Source organism: Maylandia zebra, linkage group LG3 (genome assembly GCF_041146795.1).
Source record: "Maylandia zebra isolate NMK-2024a linkage group LG3, Mzebra_GT3a, whole genome shotgun sequence".
NCBI lineage: Eukaryota > Metazoa > Chordata > Actinopteri > Cichliformes > Cichlidae > Maylandia > Maylandia zebra.
The window spans coordinates 4739683-4757465 of NC_135169.1; the positions used below are offsets into that span (position 1 = coordinate 4739683).

Genomic DNA, 17783 nt, shown 5'->3' on the forward strand with positions numbered 1-17783 from the left:
TTATAATACTTTGCTACTCTTGCAGATTACTCAAAGTGCTCAATACAACATGACACAATTTCTCTAAACTGAGTGCTTCCCAACTTCATTCATACACATTCACACTCTTGACATACGGACTGGTGGAGCCAGGGACCGAGCCACTAACCTTCCGATCAATAGGTGACCTGCTCTACCGCCTGAGCTACAGCCACCTGTGGTAAACATGAGTAAATCCTCACTAGGTTTTGGATAAAGTGTACACTCATAAACCTGTCAAACCTGCATTTGAAACATTGGTTACCATAGAATTATAGTATTGCAACATGGCATTTGGGTCTTCTAACTAAAATAGGAAAATAGAAACATAAATAGTGCCATAATTGCCAGGCCTAGCCCACATCTTGTTGACATATACCCTGCCATGACACCAGTCAGTCAGAAGTGCCAGCTTGATGCCGGATCTGGGCCAGACCTGTTTTCTATGAGCCTGAGCCACATACACTAAACCACAATTGGGCCAGATGTGACATGCCATCACATAAACAGTGCCATCATTGCCAGGCCTGGCCAAATCTGGATGACATACCACTTATCATACCAGCAGTCAGCCAGCAGTGCCGACTTGACACCAGATCCAGGCCAGACCTGTCTGCTATGTGGGGCAGTAAATGAGTTTAAAAAAAAAACCGACAGTGTCACGGCGAGTGAAAAGAGCCGTGTAGAAAAGGAAAAGGAGGACCCAAACGCAGGCAGTCGTGAAGGTGTAAAGGTGATTTATTGAACACAAAAAGAGAGGCAAACGGCAAAACGGAGAACTAAACTATACTGGGACAACTAAACTACTGAGCACGAACACGAACCTGAACATAAAGGAAGGAAGACGATGGTACATGATGATGACGGCAGGGAACACACGGATGAAACATGGTGGATACGCAGACGGACCAGCAACTACAATGACAGAGGACACGACTTAAATACACACAGAGAAACACAGGGGAATTACACACAGGTGGTGGACACAGCTGGGAATAATCAACAAGACGAGACAGAGGTAAAACTGAACACACTCGCATGAGACGCAGACCTTCACAATAAAACAGGAACAAGAAACCATCACACTAAGACGCAGACTCGACATAGAGAGACAGACAGAAAATGACACATGAAACTAAACCCACACAAAACATGAGGGCACATGGAAACATGGAACTCTAACAATAATAATAATCATCGCACCCAAAACCACAACAATCATTCAAAAAATAAACTAACAATCAAAACTCAAAATACTGGTTCGAAACTGACCCAGAACCATGACAGACAGTGCCGAGCAGCAGCACAAGGTTTAACTAAGGTACAGGCAAGAGAAACCTCAAACATCACAGGACTATGGTCAGTAAACAGCATCACAAATCTCAACGTTAAACAGAAAAAACATGAGATAAAAAAGATCAAGTGTGTCCACGTTCATGTGTGGAACTGGGCACACATTGCACCAGATGAAAAGAATCAATATGGTTTAAAAAACCCTTTGCCATGGGCATATCAGGACAACACAATGAATATTACGATCCCCAACAATAAATTTTGTCACATTTTGACCTGTATTCTGCCAAGAAGTCAGCGAAGTTATTCACAAAGTCCTTGTTGTATTTTGGAGGCCTTTAAGCCACCTCACGCAACACTGAGTGAGAGCAGCCCAGCTCAGAGATCAGGTTGGATCAAATAAACTTGGACAGATCCCATACATGATTACCTCAATACCTTTCGATAAATTACATAATTTAACATCTGTGGAACAGGATGCCTTGAAAAATCTTATACAAGAAAAGCACATTGTTATAAAAAATGCAGATAAGGTTGGTCAAATCTGTAATCTGGATAAAGAGGATTATTTACAGGAAGTCTACTGACAATTACAAGACATAAAATATTAAAATGTTTACAAGCTCCATTAAAACCAGAGACTCAGAATCTTGTCAAAAGTATTGTGAGGGAGCTAAGAAAAGAGGGTTATATTTCAGGAAAAATATATGTCTGCTCCAATTTTTCCTCGTCCTCGCTTATTTTTTCTTTGACCAAAGATTCATAAATCTCCAGAGACTTCTCCAGGTATGTTGCATTTAAAATCCCTGTAGGATGACCAATTGTTACTGACTGTGACTCTAAATCACAGAATCACAGCATATATAGACTCTTTTCTAAATGCCAGTTATGTGAAAGATACTTAGAGACTTAGACTTACAGCTTTTTATTGTCATTGTGCAGTTTCTTGCACAGCGAAATTGGGTAGCTGGACCACAAAGGTGCTAAATTAAGAAGAAGAGAAACCAATATACAACGAAGGTGGAAAAATAAATAAATAAATAAATAAATAAATACTTAATTAAATAAATAGAATAAAATAAAAAGCAGTGTATATGTATACATAGGTGAGTGGAACTATATACATGGTGTATGTGTAGAAAACATTGAAGCAGACTGAGACCAAAATAATTGCACATGAGCCAAAAATATTGATAAGATAAGATAAGATAAGATAGAACTTTATTAATCCCTCGGGTGGGTTCCTCTGGAAAATTCGATTTCCAAAAAAGCACAGCACCGACAGAAGTTACAGAGTTATACACACACACATATATATAAATACAGAGACAATATAAATAAAATATACGAAGGGGATAAATAGAATAAATAGGAATAAAAATAAAAATACAAGTGAATTGCACATTTCAAGTATTGAGTCTATTGCACCACTGACTATTAACAAAAGTATTGCACAGTGAAGTGAAGAGGCACTACAGCTTAGTTGTTCCCTCCTTTGTCCTCCTGTTTCCCCTCCCTCTCCCCTCCAGAGAGGAGTTAAACAGTTTGATGGCGTGTGGGACAAAGGAGTTTTTAAGTCTGTTAGTTCTTGTCTTTGGGAGAAGCAACCTGTCACTGAACAGACTCTTCTGGTTGTTAATGGCCGTGTGCAGAGGATGCCTGGCATTGTCCATAATGTCCATCAGTTTCTTTAATGTCCTTTTCTCTGCCACTGTCACCAGAGTGTCCAGCTTCATGCCGACCACAGAGCTAGCCCTCCTGATCAGTTTCTCCAGCCTGGATGAGTCCTTCTTTGCTGTGCTGCTCCCCCAGCACACCACAGCATAGAAAAGTACTCCAGCAACCACCGACTGGTAAAACATCCTCAGGAGCTTCCTGCAGATGTTAAAAGACCTCAGCCTCCTGAGGAAGTACAGTCGGCTTTGGGCTTTTTTATACAGGTACTCTGTGTTGCATGACCAGTCCAGTTTATTGTCCACCCACAGCCCGAGGTACTTGTACTTGTTGACCACCTCCACCTCCTCCCCCTCTATCTGAACCGGCAGTGGACCTGCTCTAGACCTCCCGAAGTCCACAACCAGTTCCTTAGTCTTTGAGGTGTTGAGTTGCAGGTGGTTTGTGTGACTCCATGCGACAAAGTTCCTCACCAGACTTCTGTACTCCTCTTCCTGATCATCCCAGATACACCCCATGATGGCCGTGTCATCTGCAAACTTCTGAATGTGGCATAATTCAGAGTCGTAGCAGAAGTCAGAGGTGTACAGGGTGAAGAGAAGAGGGGACAGCACAGTTCCCTGTGGTGCTCCTGTGCTGCTGACCACAGTGTCAGACGTGATGTCCTTCAGCCTGACGTACTGTGGTCTGTCGGTGAAGTAGTCGGAGATCCAAGCCACCAGGCAGGGGTCCACCTCCATCCTGTTCAGTTTTTCTTGAAGCATACAGGGCCGGATGGTATTAATTGCACAGAACATGAAAACATACATATGACTTTATTGCCAAACTGAAAGATGTGAATGATCCATATGATACCTTACTTTTTACAATAAATGTGGAGTCCGTCTTTACCAACATAGACACAGGGTTGGGCTTACTGGCAGTGGATAAAATCTTTAACCCTTTACAGTTTTTTCTGAATGCTTAAACCCTAACTGTGATTCCTGTAGCACAATTTCTAAAACTATTCAGACTTATAGCAAAACCACTCACTGAGTTTGCAAAACTAAAAGCACAAAAACTGCTTTGCACTCAGTTTGCAATTTTGTAACACACACTTTGTAAAACTGTAGGCACAATTCACTGCACAACACTCAATTACCAAATTTCCAACACACTCCTAGCAAAAGTATACACATGTATGGCTATCATTAACACTAATTTGCCAACTGTCTGGCACACTTTCACATGTGAAAACTGTTTTAGATAATTAGTCCACTTTGCAATCAGCCTAAGCACTATAAACAGGCCACAGGTAAGCTATCTATGTGGAGTACAATGGAAGGAGCAGTAAGAGTGAGAAGAGTGAGAATCAGAGGAGGCCGAGGGAGAGGACGTGGAGGTGAAGAAGTAGGATGAAGAGGACAACAAGGACAAGGAGGAGCAAGAGGAGGACGAGGAGGGGGGAGAGGAGGATGAGGAGGGGGGATAGGACATAGTACACATATGACTGTGTGGCCACTACCAGCTCCACCACCATCATCAAGTTTGCTGACGACACCGTCGTGGTGGGCCTGATCTCTGATAACAACGAGACGGCCTACCTGAAGGAGATTAGGAATCTGGAAAACTGGTGCCAGAGGAACAACCTCCTTCTAAACGTCAGTAAGACAAAGGAGCTGATAGTGGACTTCAGCACTAAGCAGGAGAGGAACTACCAGACCCCTGTCATCAACGAGTGCCCAGTGGAGAGAGTGGACAGCTTCAAATACCTCGGAGTTCACATCACGCAGGACCTGTCATGGTCCTGTCACATCAACACCGTGGTGAAAAAGGCCCGACAGCGTCTCTACCACCTCAGACACTTGAGAGACTTCCAACTGCCCTCCAAGGTGCTCAGGAACTTTTACTCGTGCACCATAGAGAGCATCCTGACGGGAAACATCTTTTCCTTTCTTGTTTTCTTTAGGTCACGAGCAGTTGTCCAAGCATTTCACTACATATCGTACTGTGTATGACTGTGTACGTGACAAATAGAATTTGAATTTGAATTTGAATTTAGGAAGGGTAAGAAGAGTAAGAAATAGAATTGCTGATGACATCAGAGCTACAATAGTGGACCATGTAATCAACCGTGGAATGACCCTGAGGGTAGCTGGCCAACGGGTCCAGCCTAACTCGAGCCGCTACACTGTAGCAAGTACCATAAGGACATCTTGAAATGAGAATCGGTGAGTACAGTCACTGCGCACTAAGATTTGTAGCACTGCCATATGCCAATGAGAAACACACCAATACCATTGATGTAAAAATACGGAAATTGTTACTTTACAGAATTGCTAGATGACCAGATGCTGGGGGCAGAGGAAGCATGTTCACTGCAGACCAAGTAACCCATATAGTCATTATGGCGATTGCAAATAATCCTATGCTTGGAAATAAACACTTGTGTTTGTTTTGATGTGTTTGAATAAACACCAGTACTTGAAGTTTGGATCCCTCCATGCTTATGGATCTATGACAGAAGTATGAGCTCAAACTGACATAGCCTACCTTGTGCACAGAGAAAGCAAAAGCCAGATGTGTTTTGTATTCATACCATCAGTGTGCAGTTGGCGCATTGTGTGCTTAGTAGATGATGGCTTGTGTGTACTGTTTGATACGGAAACACCATTTTTACGAAGGTGTGAAGAGTTAATCTAGCTGTGTTTGCTTTTGCAAGAGAACTACAATGTTTTGATTATTGGGTGACAGGTTTTCTTATTTGTGTGAAGAGTTTTGCAAAATTAGCCAATAGTTACAAAAAATGTGCTTAAGCAATCAGAAAAAACTGTAAGAACAACTGCAGCTCTGTCACCCTGCAGTCGGGATGCTGCGGTGGTTTTACTCCATGAAGGTTCTGTGGAGGCTTTGCTCTCCCATTTGACGACTGGTTGCTCTGGTTGCCTAGGTGATCCTCTAATGTACAGTATTTACTGCCAGGTCATATATCAAGTAATAGCATAGTATATTACAGTTTTTTACAGTCGCTAACAAGCGTTTGTCCAAACAGTTGTCACATTTGCAAAACTCTAAACACAATTAGCACAGGATCGGTCTGTTGTGGCCATACCATTCACACATTTCATGTCGTGTTCACCCAATATGCAGTCAGTGAACACATTTCCACAATGCTTACATTTTCTTAACAGACAAGTTATACCTCCCAACAAAACTATGGACTGTTCTTGTAGTATCTACGAATGTTAACACACAACATCCCACAATAGCAAAAACAATATTCCAAACCGTAGATACAGTATAAAAACCTCTGCCCCTGCAATGATATCAGTACAAAAACAATATCAATATCAAAAATATATCTCAGCTGTAAACAAACAAACAATTGAATAATTGACACACAGCTGATTTATGTTGGGTAAATTGGGCCAACCACACCTTCTTCCATTCTGGCTTAGACTCAGTGGGGTTCATAAGGCAAGACCTTGAGGAGTGATGTTTTTGGAAACAAAAAAAAGACAAACACTGTAATGTCTGGTCGAGGAGGAGTAAGAGCAAGGGGCCCAGAGAGAAGAGCAGGCCCAAGGAGAGGGCAAGGTATAGGTGTAAGAATGCGTGGTGGTGGCATTCCAAGGGCTGCAAGAACAGTAGTCAGTGATGAAATCCGTGCCACTATCATTGACCATGTAATCAACCATGGTCTTTCACTAAGAGAGGCTGGTGAAAGAGTGCAGCCCAATTTGAGGCGGTCAACGGTTGCCTCCATTATACGCACCTTTCAACAAACCAACAGGTAAGTATTGCATTTTACATGGATTGTTCCTATTCTCACTTGACATGTCAATATGGTCATACAGTAATGCATATGTTGAATTGTCTGTCTTTCTAAAGAATGCAACGTCTTCCACCCTCTGGGGGAAGAGGAAAGCTCCTCAGTAATGATCAGGAGCTTGCCATTGTGGAAATGGTTACTGCAAATAATGCAATAAAACTGCGTGAAATACAAACCAGAATTGTGGCGGACCATGAGATATTTGACAATATCGATAGAATCAGCCTCACAACCATTACGCGGACATTGTCCAAACACAGAGTGCGGATGAAGCAGCTCTACACTGTTCCCTTTGAGAGGAACAGTGAGAGGGTCAAGGAGCTACGACGACAATATGTCCAGGTACAGTGTATATTCAATCCAATGTCCAGTTCTATAAGCTTTGCACTTTGCAAGTAGGTAACCTACACAATACTAGGTTACAGTACAGTATGGTATACAGTACTAACATGACTTACATAAACTTTGTTTCAGAGAGTTATGGAATTGGAGGCCAACCAGGCCCCTCATGAATTCATATACATCGATGAGGCAGGATTCAATCTGGCCAAAAGGCGTCGACGTGGACGGAATGTAATTGGAAAAAGGGCCACAGTTGATGTGCCAGGACAGAGAGGGGCAAACATTACCATGTGTGCAGCAATTGCAAATGCAGGATTACTCCTTCACAAATGTCAGGTTGGACCCTATAATACAGAGCGCTTGCTTGCCTTTCTCAATGATCTCCACCAGCGCCTGGTTCCAGAGCAGGGTCAGGAGGGTGAAAACATGAGGACCTTTGTAATTACCTGGGACAATGTGGCTTTCCATCACTCGCAAGCAATAACAACATGGTTTGAAGTCCACCCAAGACTGGTGAGTCTCTTCCTTCCACCCTATTCACCTTTCCTCAACCCCATAGAGGAGTTCTTTTCTGCATGGCGGTGGAAGGTTTATGACCATCAGCCACATGACCAGATGTCCCTCCTTGAAGCCATGGATGCTGGCTCCAGGGACATCACAGTTGACGATTGCCAAGGGTGGATCCGACATACCAGGCGGTTTTATCCCAGGTGCATCGACTTGGCTGACATCAGATGTGATGTTGATGAAAACATGTGGCCTAACCCTGAAGATCGCAGAGATTAGATGCAACTTTTTTGCCTTTTTTTAGCCCCCCTCCCCCCCTTTTTATCTTGGCTTTTTGCTGTTGTTTTTTTGTTCAGAATGCTCTTGTGTGTTTCATGGATATTTTGTTCACTGTAAGCAATACTGTAAAACTTTCTCTGTCCTATCATACCGTGTTTCTACTGTACCTCCTGTGGTAAACAGTAAAGAAACAAAAACTTGTTTGCTTTTTACTGGAATGCTTTTGAATGTGAACATTACTGTACATGTGGACATACAGTTACCAACCAAGACATTTCTGGTGTCAATATGGTGGATTGCATGTTTCGCATGCAAATACCTGTGACACTGAAACATAAAAGTCTATGCAGTTTTTGTAATGTCAATAATAGCCAGTATTTTGAAACCTGGTGTACTTTGATTGACTGCATGTACCTTGTGAAGTGAAAACAAGTGTTATTCTTTGACAGACTAATTTCATTTTGAGTCAGATTTATAGTGTTTTTGTACAGTTAGTGTGTGCAGAGAAAGATGTGTTCTAATTTTGAAATGAGGAGTTAGTATATATTTAACAAAGTGTATTTTTGGGAAGGATATTATCCATTTGGCCAATTGTGTTTTGTAGGTGTGGGTCTGTGTTAAGAGTTTAGAAAAAGTCTTTTCTTATTTCCTTCCAACCTTAACCCTTTTTCCTGTTTCTTTCTTAAACCTTTTTTCCCTTTTATTTTAGAGGTAAATTCATTCATTCCCTTATCCTTATCTTATTTCTTTCTCGAACCTTTCTTTCCCTGTTCCCTGATATTTTACAGCTAAATTAATTTTCTTATTCTGTGTTTGTACTTTTGTTTACTTTCCTTATTCCCACTTATAGTTTTTTTGGGTTATTTTTTTATTCGGTCTTTCCTGTGACATTTTATGACAAATTCTGGTTGTGGAGGTCAGGAGGAAAATAAATCAAAGTTCATTTTTTCACTTTCATCTTTTTTATCTTAAAGAATAATTTCTTCTCTTTTGGTGTGTTTTATTTGGGATTCAAAATGTGATAAGACATTTAATTTTGGTTTGGATGTAAAAATAAATTGTGTGTATAGGTTGATTTGTTTCTACATTTTTCATCACTGTAATATATTTTCTCTCCTGTCACCTGTATTAATGAATGGCCCTAAGATTGGTTTGGATCATTTTTATGGCTCAAATTGATGGATCTTAGTTTCTGACCCTCCTCCAATTTTTACTTCCTGTATTTCTCCAGGTGATGGGAGCAAATATCCACAAATAAATACGATGAATGATGATGTAGTGCCCCAACTCTGAGTTTTCACTCATTTAATTCTCTAATCTAACCCTAAACAAAACTATACCCTAACTGTAACCCTGACACTAAAACCATATTTTGAGTCTCAAAAGTACTTTCAAAGTCGTGAGGAGGGCACTTTGTCCTCATAAGTAACTGTTGGTCCCCACAAGTACAGTAGCATGCCAATTTTCTGAACTCACAAAGATGTCTAAACATGTATATATACACACACACACACACACACACACACACACACACACACACACACACACACAGTCAGATGTGTTTAGAAAGAGATGTTCCTTTGGTATAACTGAGCTGCTAGCTTTGATCTTGCTAAACACACTGAATAATTGAGAATTATGGAGTCAACAATAATGATACTCTTCACACATAACATGTCAAATGAAAGGGCCCAAAGGTCAAAATAATAATTATTATGATACTTTCCACAAAAACAGACAGAAGTAGGTCAAAGGTCAAAATGGATGTAGTTATAAAACAGTCAGCAGTGTGTTAGGTTTGCACAGATATCAGTGGAGGACTTGACCCTGAAAAATGCAGAGTGTAATGTAGAGTTTGATGGTTTTCCCAGAAAAGGAGGAAGAAGAGATGACTGAGATTCTGTGGCTGGGATTTCATTGTGGATCGAGGTTTCTATCAAATCACTTTGAACGTCTATGTGGTGATAAGGTGTTCACAGCTGAAAATGACACAGTGGGGTCTAAATCTTCTGACAGTGGTTGGACAGCATGAAGGAAAATGGTGGAGCAACTTTATTTGTAAAGAGTTGCTTTGTTGGTGCTGTGAACAGACACTTTATTTCCTGCTTTGAACTGTTTGTTTTAATGACACTTTGAAATTGTTTATTCGACCTGACAGTGAGCGTTCTGTATCCACACACACACTTTCAGTTCTTTTTCTGCTGTAATGAAGGAAAAATTGATTAAATGAGCTCCGTCGAACTTCCTGCTGATGTTTCTATGTGAAGCAGTCAGAGACGTTCCTCCGGCTGGACGACACGCTCTGCTTTGATACAAAATAAAGCTCCGATATTTTCCTCTACACTAGTTTATCTCATGACTTTGAATCCCCCTGAAGATACTGACAGTGAAGCACGTACATAATACTCCAGCCTTTCAACTCTGATCTTATTTAGTTCAACAACATATTTATTGTTGTCATAAACAGCCAAGAAAAAAACAACAAACTGCTCCCCCCATTCAACACATGTCAGTCCATATCCCAGCAAACTAAATCATCTCCATTTACACGTCAAATAGAAACATGAATCACTTGTAATGATTAGAAACTTGATAGAATTTCAAATCTAGTTTGGGGAGTCATTCAGTGAGAAACAGTGAAATGATTTTCCATGTGAAAAGGTGGACAGCAGAAACAGAAAGAAACAGTGAGAACTAAAAGAGAAACAAAGAGCTTTGGAACAACGAGGCAGCAGGAGGACAGCTGCAGTTTAACAGCTTCAACTCACTGACAGGAAACAACATTAGAAACATCATCATCCTCAACTCATCTGCTGCACTGACACTGACACCTTCAACGGACACACCTTCACTTTACCACCAGTGTTAATGTATGGAAACATCCTGTGATTGAAAGTGTGTGTGAAGGTGTGTATGTGTGTGTTAGTATCAGGATCAGAGAACAACAACTTTCCTTTGTTCCAGTCCAGATTCACTCTGATCCTCTCGGGCCTTTTCTTTACTGAGAGATCAGTATAAGTGGATGGTGAACATGCTGAATATTTGCCTTCATCAAACCCTATTGTCCATAACCCTGACTGTTTGTCTCCCTTCCTCTGCACAGACTCTGCTAACACACCCAGTTCCCACCATGTACTATCTTCAACCTCGATATCCCAGCTCTGAGTCCCTGAGTTAAAGCCCTCAGAGCCCAGGACAGAGCAGAACAAATCAAACCTCTCTGGATTATCAGGAAGCTGCTGCCTCTCTCCTCCATATCTTACACTGGTCAGATCTTCAGACAGGATGAGGTTTGGATGAGCAGTGTTTGGATCCAGAATGAGAGGAGTGTAGAAGACCATGTCCTTCATGTTGTTCCAGATGTTGAAGGTCAGGTTGCCCAGGTGTTTGGCCTGGTCTATCAGAGCTCCTGAGGGCAGCTGTGGATCATCCAGCAGGGGGCAGCGCTGGACTCTTTCCACTGCAGCCTTGTAGTTGTGCAGGAATGAGACGTCTTCAGCTCTCAGCTCCTCCTCTGTGGCTCTGACTGTGTCTGAAAGAGCTGCTATCTCTCTGCTCAGAGCCTCCATCTTCTCCTTCATCATCCCACTCTTCTGCTCCTCTTCCTCCCTCAGTGCAGCCAGCCTGGCCTCCTCTTCCTCTGCTAGAAACTGGTGAAGCTTCTTAAACTGCTCCTTAATCTGCCTCTCTGTGTGTCGGGCCTGGACCTTAATGTGTTCTGCTGTTTGATCAAACTTCACTTGAACTTCTTCACAAACCTTTAACTTCTTCTTTAAGGGCTCCAGAGTTTCCTGAAGTTCCTTCTTGTGTTGTTGTGCAGCTTCATCGATGGGTCTGAATCTGTGATTGGTGTGTTTTTCTGAGCCACAGCAGACTAGACACACTGGCTGCTGATGGTCCAGACAGAAGAGTTTGAGTTTCTCAGAGTGCAGACTGCAGAGAGCCTCTGAAGCTCTCTGATCTCTCTCCTGTAAGAACGACTCACACAGGTTCTTTAAAGCCAGGTTTAAAGGTGGATCATCCTTTGAAGATATGTTCTTACAAACTGGACACTCACGTATCTGTTTTTTGATCCACCATCTATTCAGACAGTCTTTACAGAAGCTGTGGCTACATGACAGAAGAACAGGATCTCTGAAGACCTCCTGACAGACCGGACAGCAGAGATCCTCCTCTGATCTGGAAGCCATTGAGTCTGTGAGTGAAGCTGAAAACAGCAGACAGGAAGTACAGTCAGTCCTGGTTCCCCTCCCTCCTCTACGACCTTCACTGAAACTTCCTTTGAGTCGTGTTTTTGCTCAAACTCACATTCAGTGTGTGGAGCTTCAGCAGCTTGAAGCAGCAGTGTTGGAGTTTTCCACTTTTCTCTCCTGTAGCTGGACTCACTCAGAGGAAGCTGCTAGTTTGGTCTGAACTCAGTCTGATCGTCTGCGCATCTCTCTTTACTGACGGAAGAGGAACAGCCTGTTTCCTGGTTTCTCTCAGGTGAGTGACGTGAGGGGAGGAGAAAAATGTTGCTTTACCTGTAACATAGTTTAGTTTCATTCCAGAGTTAAACTGTCATCCTGCCTCTTGCTCACAATTTATAAAACAGACTTTTCATGTCCACAGATCACAGCATGAAGCTCAGATGTGACTCAGTGGTGCAGCTTTTTGGCAGATTTATCTCAGACTTTGTTCTGGTTATTTGTAAGATTCCACAGCAGTGGGGGTGTAATGCAGTCACACAAACACAGGTGGTGTTAAGGTGGATTCACTTTGTTATAGACCTGTAAAAGTTAAATGGATTGCATGGGTGGGCAACTCCAGGTCTCAAGGGCTGCTGTCCTGCAGGTTTTAGATCTCACCCTGGGTCAACACACAAATCAAATGATTAGTTCATTACCAGGCCTCTGGAGAAGTATAAGACATCTTGAGGAGGTAATTTAGCCATTTAAATCAGCTGTGTTGAATCAAGGATACGTCTAAAACCTTCAGGACATCGGTCCTTGAGGCCGGGAGTTGCCCACCCCTGAGTTACTTTAACTGCAGCTACTTTTCAGACCAACATCAAATTCTGTCTGACACAAACAACAGCTGTAGATGAACCTTTGTCCTCCTTTTTACTTTCTGAAGCACAGTTTAATCAATTTGAGCTTTTTAATTAATGTTGTTTAAAACTTTCTGCTGGAATTCTTTCAGGAAGATACCCACATAGCAAAATTGGTATGGCCACGATCTAGTCCCACATACCGCAAAGAATGATGGCCCTCCGGTGGCCCAGATATGGTTTGCCAGAGGTGGCCCACACATGGGCCAGCACAAGACCAGTTGCAGACACACTGCTGGTCCTGTGCTGGCCCAGAACTGTTTCAGCTATGTGGGAAATACCTGCTAAGAAACCACTACCAGGGAAAAGCAACAAGCAGAAGAGATTTGTTTAGGCCAAGAAACACAAGGAATGGATATTAGACTAGTGGAAACTGTGCTCTGGTCCAAATTTGAGATCTTTGGTGGAACCAAAGTTCTTTATGTCTTTGTGCAAAACGGAAAAGGTGAAAGGTGTGATCGTGTGGGGGTCCTTTGCTGGTGACTCTCTATGGGATTATGATTGAAATCTCTTTATTTTATGTATTTATCACATTTTAGTAATAATAATAATAATGGATTGGATTTATATAGCGTTTTTCAAGGCACCCAAAGCGCTTTACAATACCACTATTCATTCACTCTCACATTCATACACTGGTGGAGGTATGGGCAGAAATCTTTGCCATCAGAAACTGAATTTGAATAAGTTAAATTTGAATTGCTCAGATTGAATCTGAATTGTAACTTGAATAAATGCTTTTGAAAACTGAATTTGAATTAGTCTAATTTGAAATTGAATTTATGGTTTGAAAATGATCATCACTAAATTGAAATTGAATTTTATATTTTGAAAATGAATTGATTTGCTTTGAAACTGCATTTTATCCTTTAAAGATTCAGCTCTCGAATAATTTCAGTTTCACTTCTCACCATTCAGTTTCAGTTCTACAATTCAATTTCAGTTCTACAATTCAATTTCAGTTCCAAAATTCAGTTTTTTGGAACTTACATCCGGTTCCGGTTCAAGCGCAGATTAATAGAACTACGTTTTACTAGCGGACCGAAAGTGTTACCGACAGGAATCTACAGCATCTTGAGCTGAATTAAGACTTCAGAAGTCATTCGTCATGTCGAATGACCAGCGGATAAACTCTCAGGTTGGTAATAAATATATTACATGTATAAGAACAAGCGTCATGTTAACAAATCATAGCCGTACGGTAACTTTCATGCTTATTGTAGCTGCTAGCTAAAAACGCTAATTTAGCGTAGTTTGCCCTGAATTCAGCTTTGACAACCAATATGATCGACTGTTTCTAGTAGAATTCCAAAGTTGTCATCTTGGACCCTCTCAGAGTACCCCCTCTGTATGCTTGCAGAGACCCCTAGAGTAGGGAAACATGCAAAACGGTGTCCAAACCTTTGTATTTTAGCTTTATTTATGTCTTACACAGCATCCCAACTCTTTAGCTAACTTAATAACTAAAATGTGATAAATACAAATGGCTGCCATATCACGCCATCGGCCCCTCTGGCCAACACCAGTAGGCAAGTAGGGTAAAGTGTCTTGCCCAAGGACACAACGACCAGGACAGAGAGCCCAGGGATTGAACAGGCGACCTTCCGGTTACAGATGCGATTCCCAACCCCCTGAGCCACGGTCACCCCAGCGAAGTAATATCACTTTTGTGTCACTTATATACATATAGGAGAGCATGACAAAGGTGTTCTACACACACACACACACAGTGGGGCATTGTAAGCTCATGGGAGATATTAAGCAGTTAGTGAGACTCCTTGTCCTTATCTTGGGAAGGGGGGGATTCGGGATGTAAATCTTTAGGTGAAGACTAAGTGGAAAACAAAGTCGTAACTTTCTCTTTGAAGAGAAGGTTTGAAGGACAGGGCTGAGATTATAGCCCCATATAGAGTATTGCTAGCATTCAAATGACACTATTTTCAGGAACCTGAGAACCATTCATAAAGAGTTGACACTCAACAGGAAACCCTGTTGGAATTTCCATCACTAATAGGGGATATTTAAAAGTTGATGTGTACAGCAAACCAACGCATACACTCATCATCCACTCAAGCCCAAACTGGATGTCATCAGGCCACTCCAACACAGAGCGAACACCATCCCCACAGATACAGCGGCCAGAGAAGTAGAAAAAAATCATATCAAGAGTAAATATGGTTATCCCATCTGGACAATTGTCAAATTAGGAAGGCACCTAAAGAAAACTTCAGGTGATCCAGGAGAAAAGAAGGACAGCTGCTGCTGTCCAGATGTTCGTTTATCCACTACAGCAGCGGTCCCCAACCCCCGGGCCTCGGATCGGTACCGGTCCGTGAGTCATTTGGTACCGGGCCGCGAGAGTTGAAGCTCAGGTGTGAAATATATGCTTTTCAGGGTTTTTATTGGCTTTCAGCGTTATTTTGTTATCGTTTTTATCGTTAACTCGGTTTTCCTGGGTCTTTTCAGGTGTGTTATGAATAAATCTTCTTTTTTGCGGTACCGGTACTAGTTTTATTTTGTTGTATTTATCCGTGACACCTTAAGGCCGGTCCGTGAAAATAATGTCGGGCATAAACCGGTCCGTGGCGCAAAAAAGGTTTGGGACCGCTGCTGATTTATACATTGGGGAAACCAAACAACACCTGGTGAAGCGGATTGCACAACACAGAAGAGCTAACTCGTCAGGCCGGGACTCCGCAGTGTATTTACACCCACAGGCCTGTGGCTAATGTTGTGGAAAATCTTAAATAAAACTGCAACTAGCTAGTGAGTTTGTCTTTTGAAGTGAGGTTTATTACAGAAGAAGGAAAAAAGAAAACCACTGCAGAGGATAAAACGTTCAGATCAAACACCAAACAGTTTTCTGAGGAAGGACACCCCCCTGAACTATACCTTCCCAGAACACTTCTCAAAGAAAGAACACTCCACAGCATACCAACATAGCAAGCAGGTCTGGCCTGCTGGCTGACATCTGGCATGATAAGACGTATGTCATCCAGATATGGGCCAGGTCTGGAATAGATGGCACTGTCTATGTGATGGCATGCCATATCTGGCTCGATTGTGGTTTGGTTTATGTGGCCCAGGCTCATACAAAACAGGTCTGGCCCAGATCCAGCATCAAGCTGGCACTTCTGACTGACTGTGTCATGGCAGAGTATATGTCAACCAGATGCAGGCCAAATCTGGCAATGAGGCACTATTTATGTTCCTATTTTACTATTTTAGTTAGAAGACCCAAATGCCATGTTGTAATACTATACTGCTATGGTTGCCAACATTTCAAATACAGGTTTGACAGGTTTGTGAGTGTACTTTATCCAAAACCTAGAGAGGATTTACTCATCCTTAGAGCAGGTCACCTATTGAATGGAAGGTTAGTGGTTTGATCCATGGCTTCTCCAGTCTGCATGTCGACAGTGTGAGTGTGTATGAATGTAGTTAGGAAGCACTCAGATAAGAGAGTGTGTGGTTGGGTGAATGTGGCATGTTGTATAGAGCACTTTGAGTAATCTGGGAGAGCTTGAAAAATACTATATAAGAATCAGACCATTCACTGTTCAAACAGAGTTTTGTCATGTGCTTTTGGACTATTATGCACATGTTTTTATTACATGGCTTAATTAAGGTACACATTAGGCTGACATCTGGGGCCAGAGCTTAAACTGTTCTGGGCCAGCACAGGGCCAGCAGTGTGTCTGCAACTGGCCCATGGCTGCACACAACTTACACATGGCCCACATAGCGCAAAGAATGATGGCCCTTTGGTGGCCCAGACCGGGTTTGCCAGAGGTAATCTACACATGGGCCAGCAAAGGGCCACTAGTGTGTCTGCAGCTAGCCTTGTGCTGGCCCACACGTAGGCCACCTTTGGCAAACCAGATATGGGCCACTAAAGGGTGGTCATTCTTTGCAGTATGTGGTCCATGTGTAAGCACATTGTGTGGGCCAGATCCAGACCATACCAATTTTGCTATGTGGGTATCATATATCTCTACATCTTCAGTCTAGCTCATCCTTGCCCCTCTGCCACTTTAAAGAGTTTGACCATCCGTCACCTCCCTAAAAACAGGCTGTCTGGAAATCTTAAAATCTATAATACACCCTCTGTGCAGGTGCAATAAAACCTCAGTCCCACATGTGATAACATTCGATATGCATGCACACACTTGGTGTCAGGAGAGATCTTGCTATACTAAAGCGATATGATTAAAATATGTGATTAATACATGAGAAAAGATATCGGCTACCACACCACTCTTTCAAAGATGAGGATGTACACATGCTGGACAGGGAGGAACACTGGTTTGAGTGGTAAGTCAAGGACACCATTTACGTGAAAAGGGTGTATTGGAATTTCTTTCATTTATGTATTGGTCAAAATGTTTTATTGTATAATGCTTTGGTGCCACTGGGGTGTCTACCTCACACCCTATTCAAGCAGTCAGATAGATGGTGGGGTTCTGGTAAGGAAATGGGGACATTCACACAGGAAGCCTGGCAGCAATGTTTGGAGAGAGAGAGTCTGCTGGTCACGTTCCCTGCTATGGCTGCTCTCACCAAACTTGGTTTTGTTCTTTATTAAAGGATGGTAGCTACCGCTCACAGTTTGTCTGCAGGCTTTATTAAATGAAAACTTCAATAACAAAGGAATCGAATCGGCCTAAGGGTACATCTTTCACCATCTTACAATACTGTGGTGGCAGCGATTCCCCAAATGGTAATCATGGCCTTTGATCAATAATCATTTTTTTCTTTCCTTTTTTTTAC

The 17783-nt window shown here is 42.1% G+C and overlaps 2 protein-coding genes across 2 annotated transcripts; one reads left to right on the top strand and one right to left on the bottom strand.

Moving 5' to 3' along the window:
* The first annotated feature begins 5983 nt into the window (after window positions 1–5983).
* Window positions 5984–8553, top strand: LOC143414464 (uncharacterized). The gene is made up of 3 exons (XM_076878861.1): window positions 5984–6757; window positions 6856–7138; window positions 7271–8553. Exons 1-3 carry the CDS (start codon window positions 6495–6497, stop codon window positions 7922–7924), a joined length of 1200 nt encoding a protein of 399 aa, XP_076734976.1. The 5' UTR covers window positions 5984–6494; the 3' UTR covers window positions 7925–8553.
* Window positions 8554–10471: 1918 nt separating this feature from the next.
* LOC106676209 (nuclear factor 7, brain-like) lies at window positions 10472–12181 on the bottom strand. The gene has a single exon (XM_076882605.1). The coding sequence runs from the start codon at window positions 12112–12114 to the stop codon at window positions 10726–10728; it is 1389 nt and encodes a 462-aa protein (XP_076738720.1). The 5' UTR covers window positions 12115–12181; the 3' UTR covers window positions 10472–10725.
* Between the last annotated feature and the right edge of the window lie 5602 nt (window positions 12182–17783).

Excerpts from the sequence above, each read along its gene's own strand:
- LOC106676209 (XM_076882605.1), bottom strand. The coding sequence starts at position 12,114 with ATGGCTTCCAGATCAGAGGAGGATCTCTGCTGTCCGGTCTGTCAGGAG.
- LOC143414464 (XM_076878861.1), top strand. The coding sequence starts at position 6,495 with ATGTCTGGTCGAGGAGGAGTAAGAGCAAGGGGCCCAGAGAGAAGAGCA. Across the intron at positions 6,758-6,855 it reads ACCTTTCAACAAACCAACAG|AATGCAACGTCTTCCACCCT; the intron begins GTAAGTATTGCA and ends GTCTTTCTAAAG. Across the intron at positions 7,139-7,270 it reads TACGACGACAATATGTCCAG|AGAGTTATGGAATTGGAGGC; the intron begins GTACAGTGTATA and ends ACTTTGTTTCAG.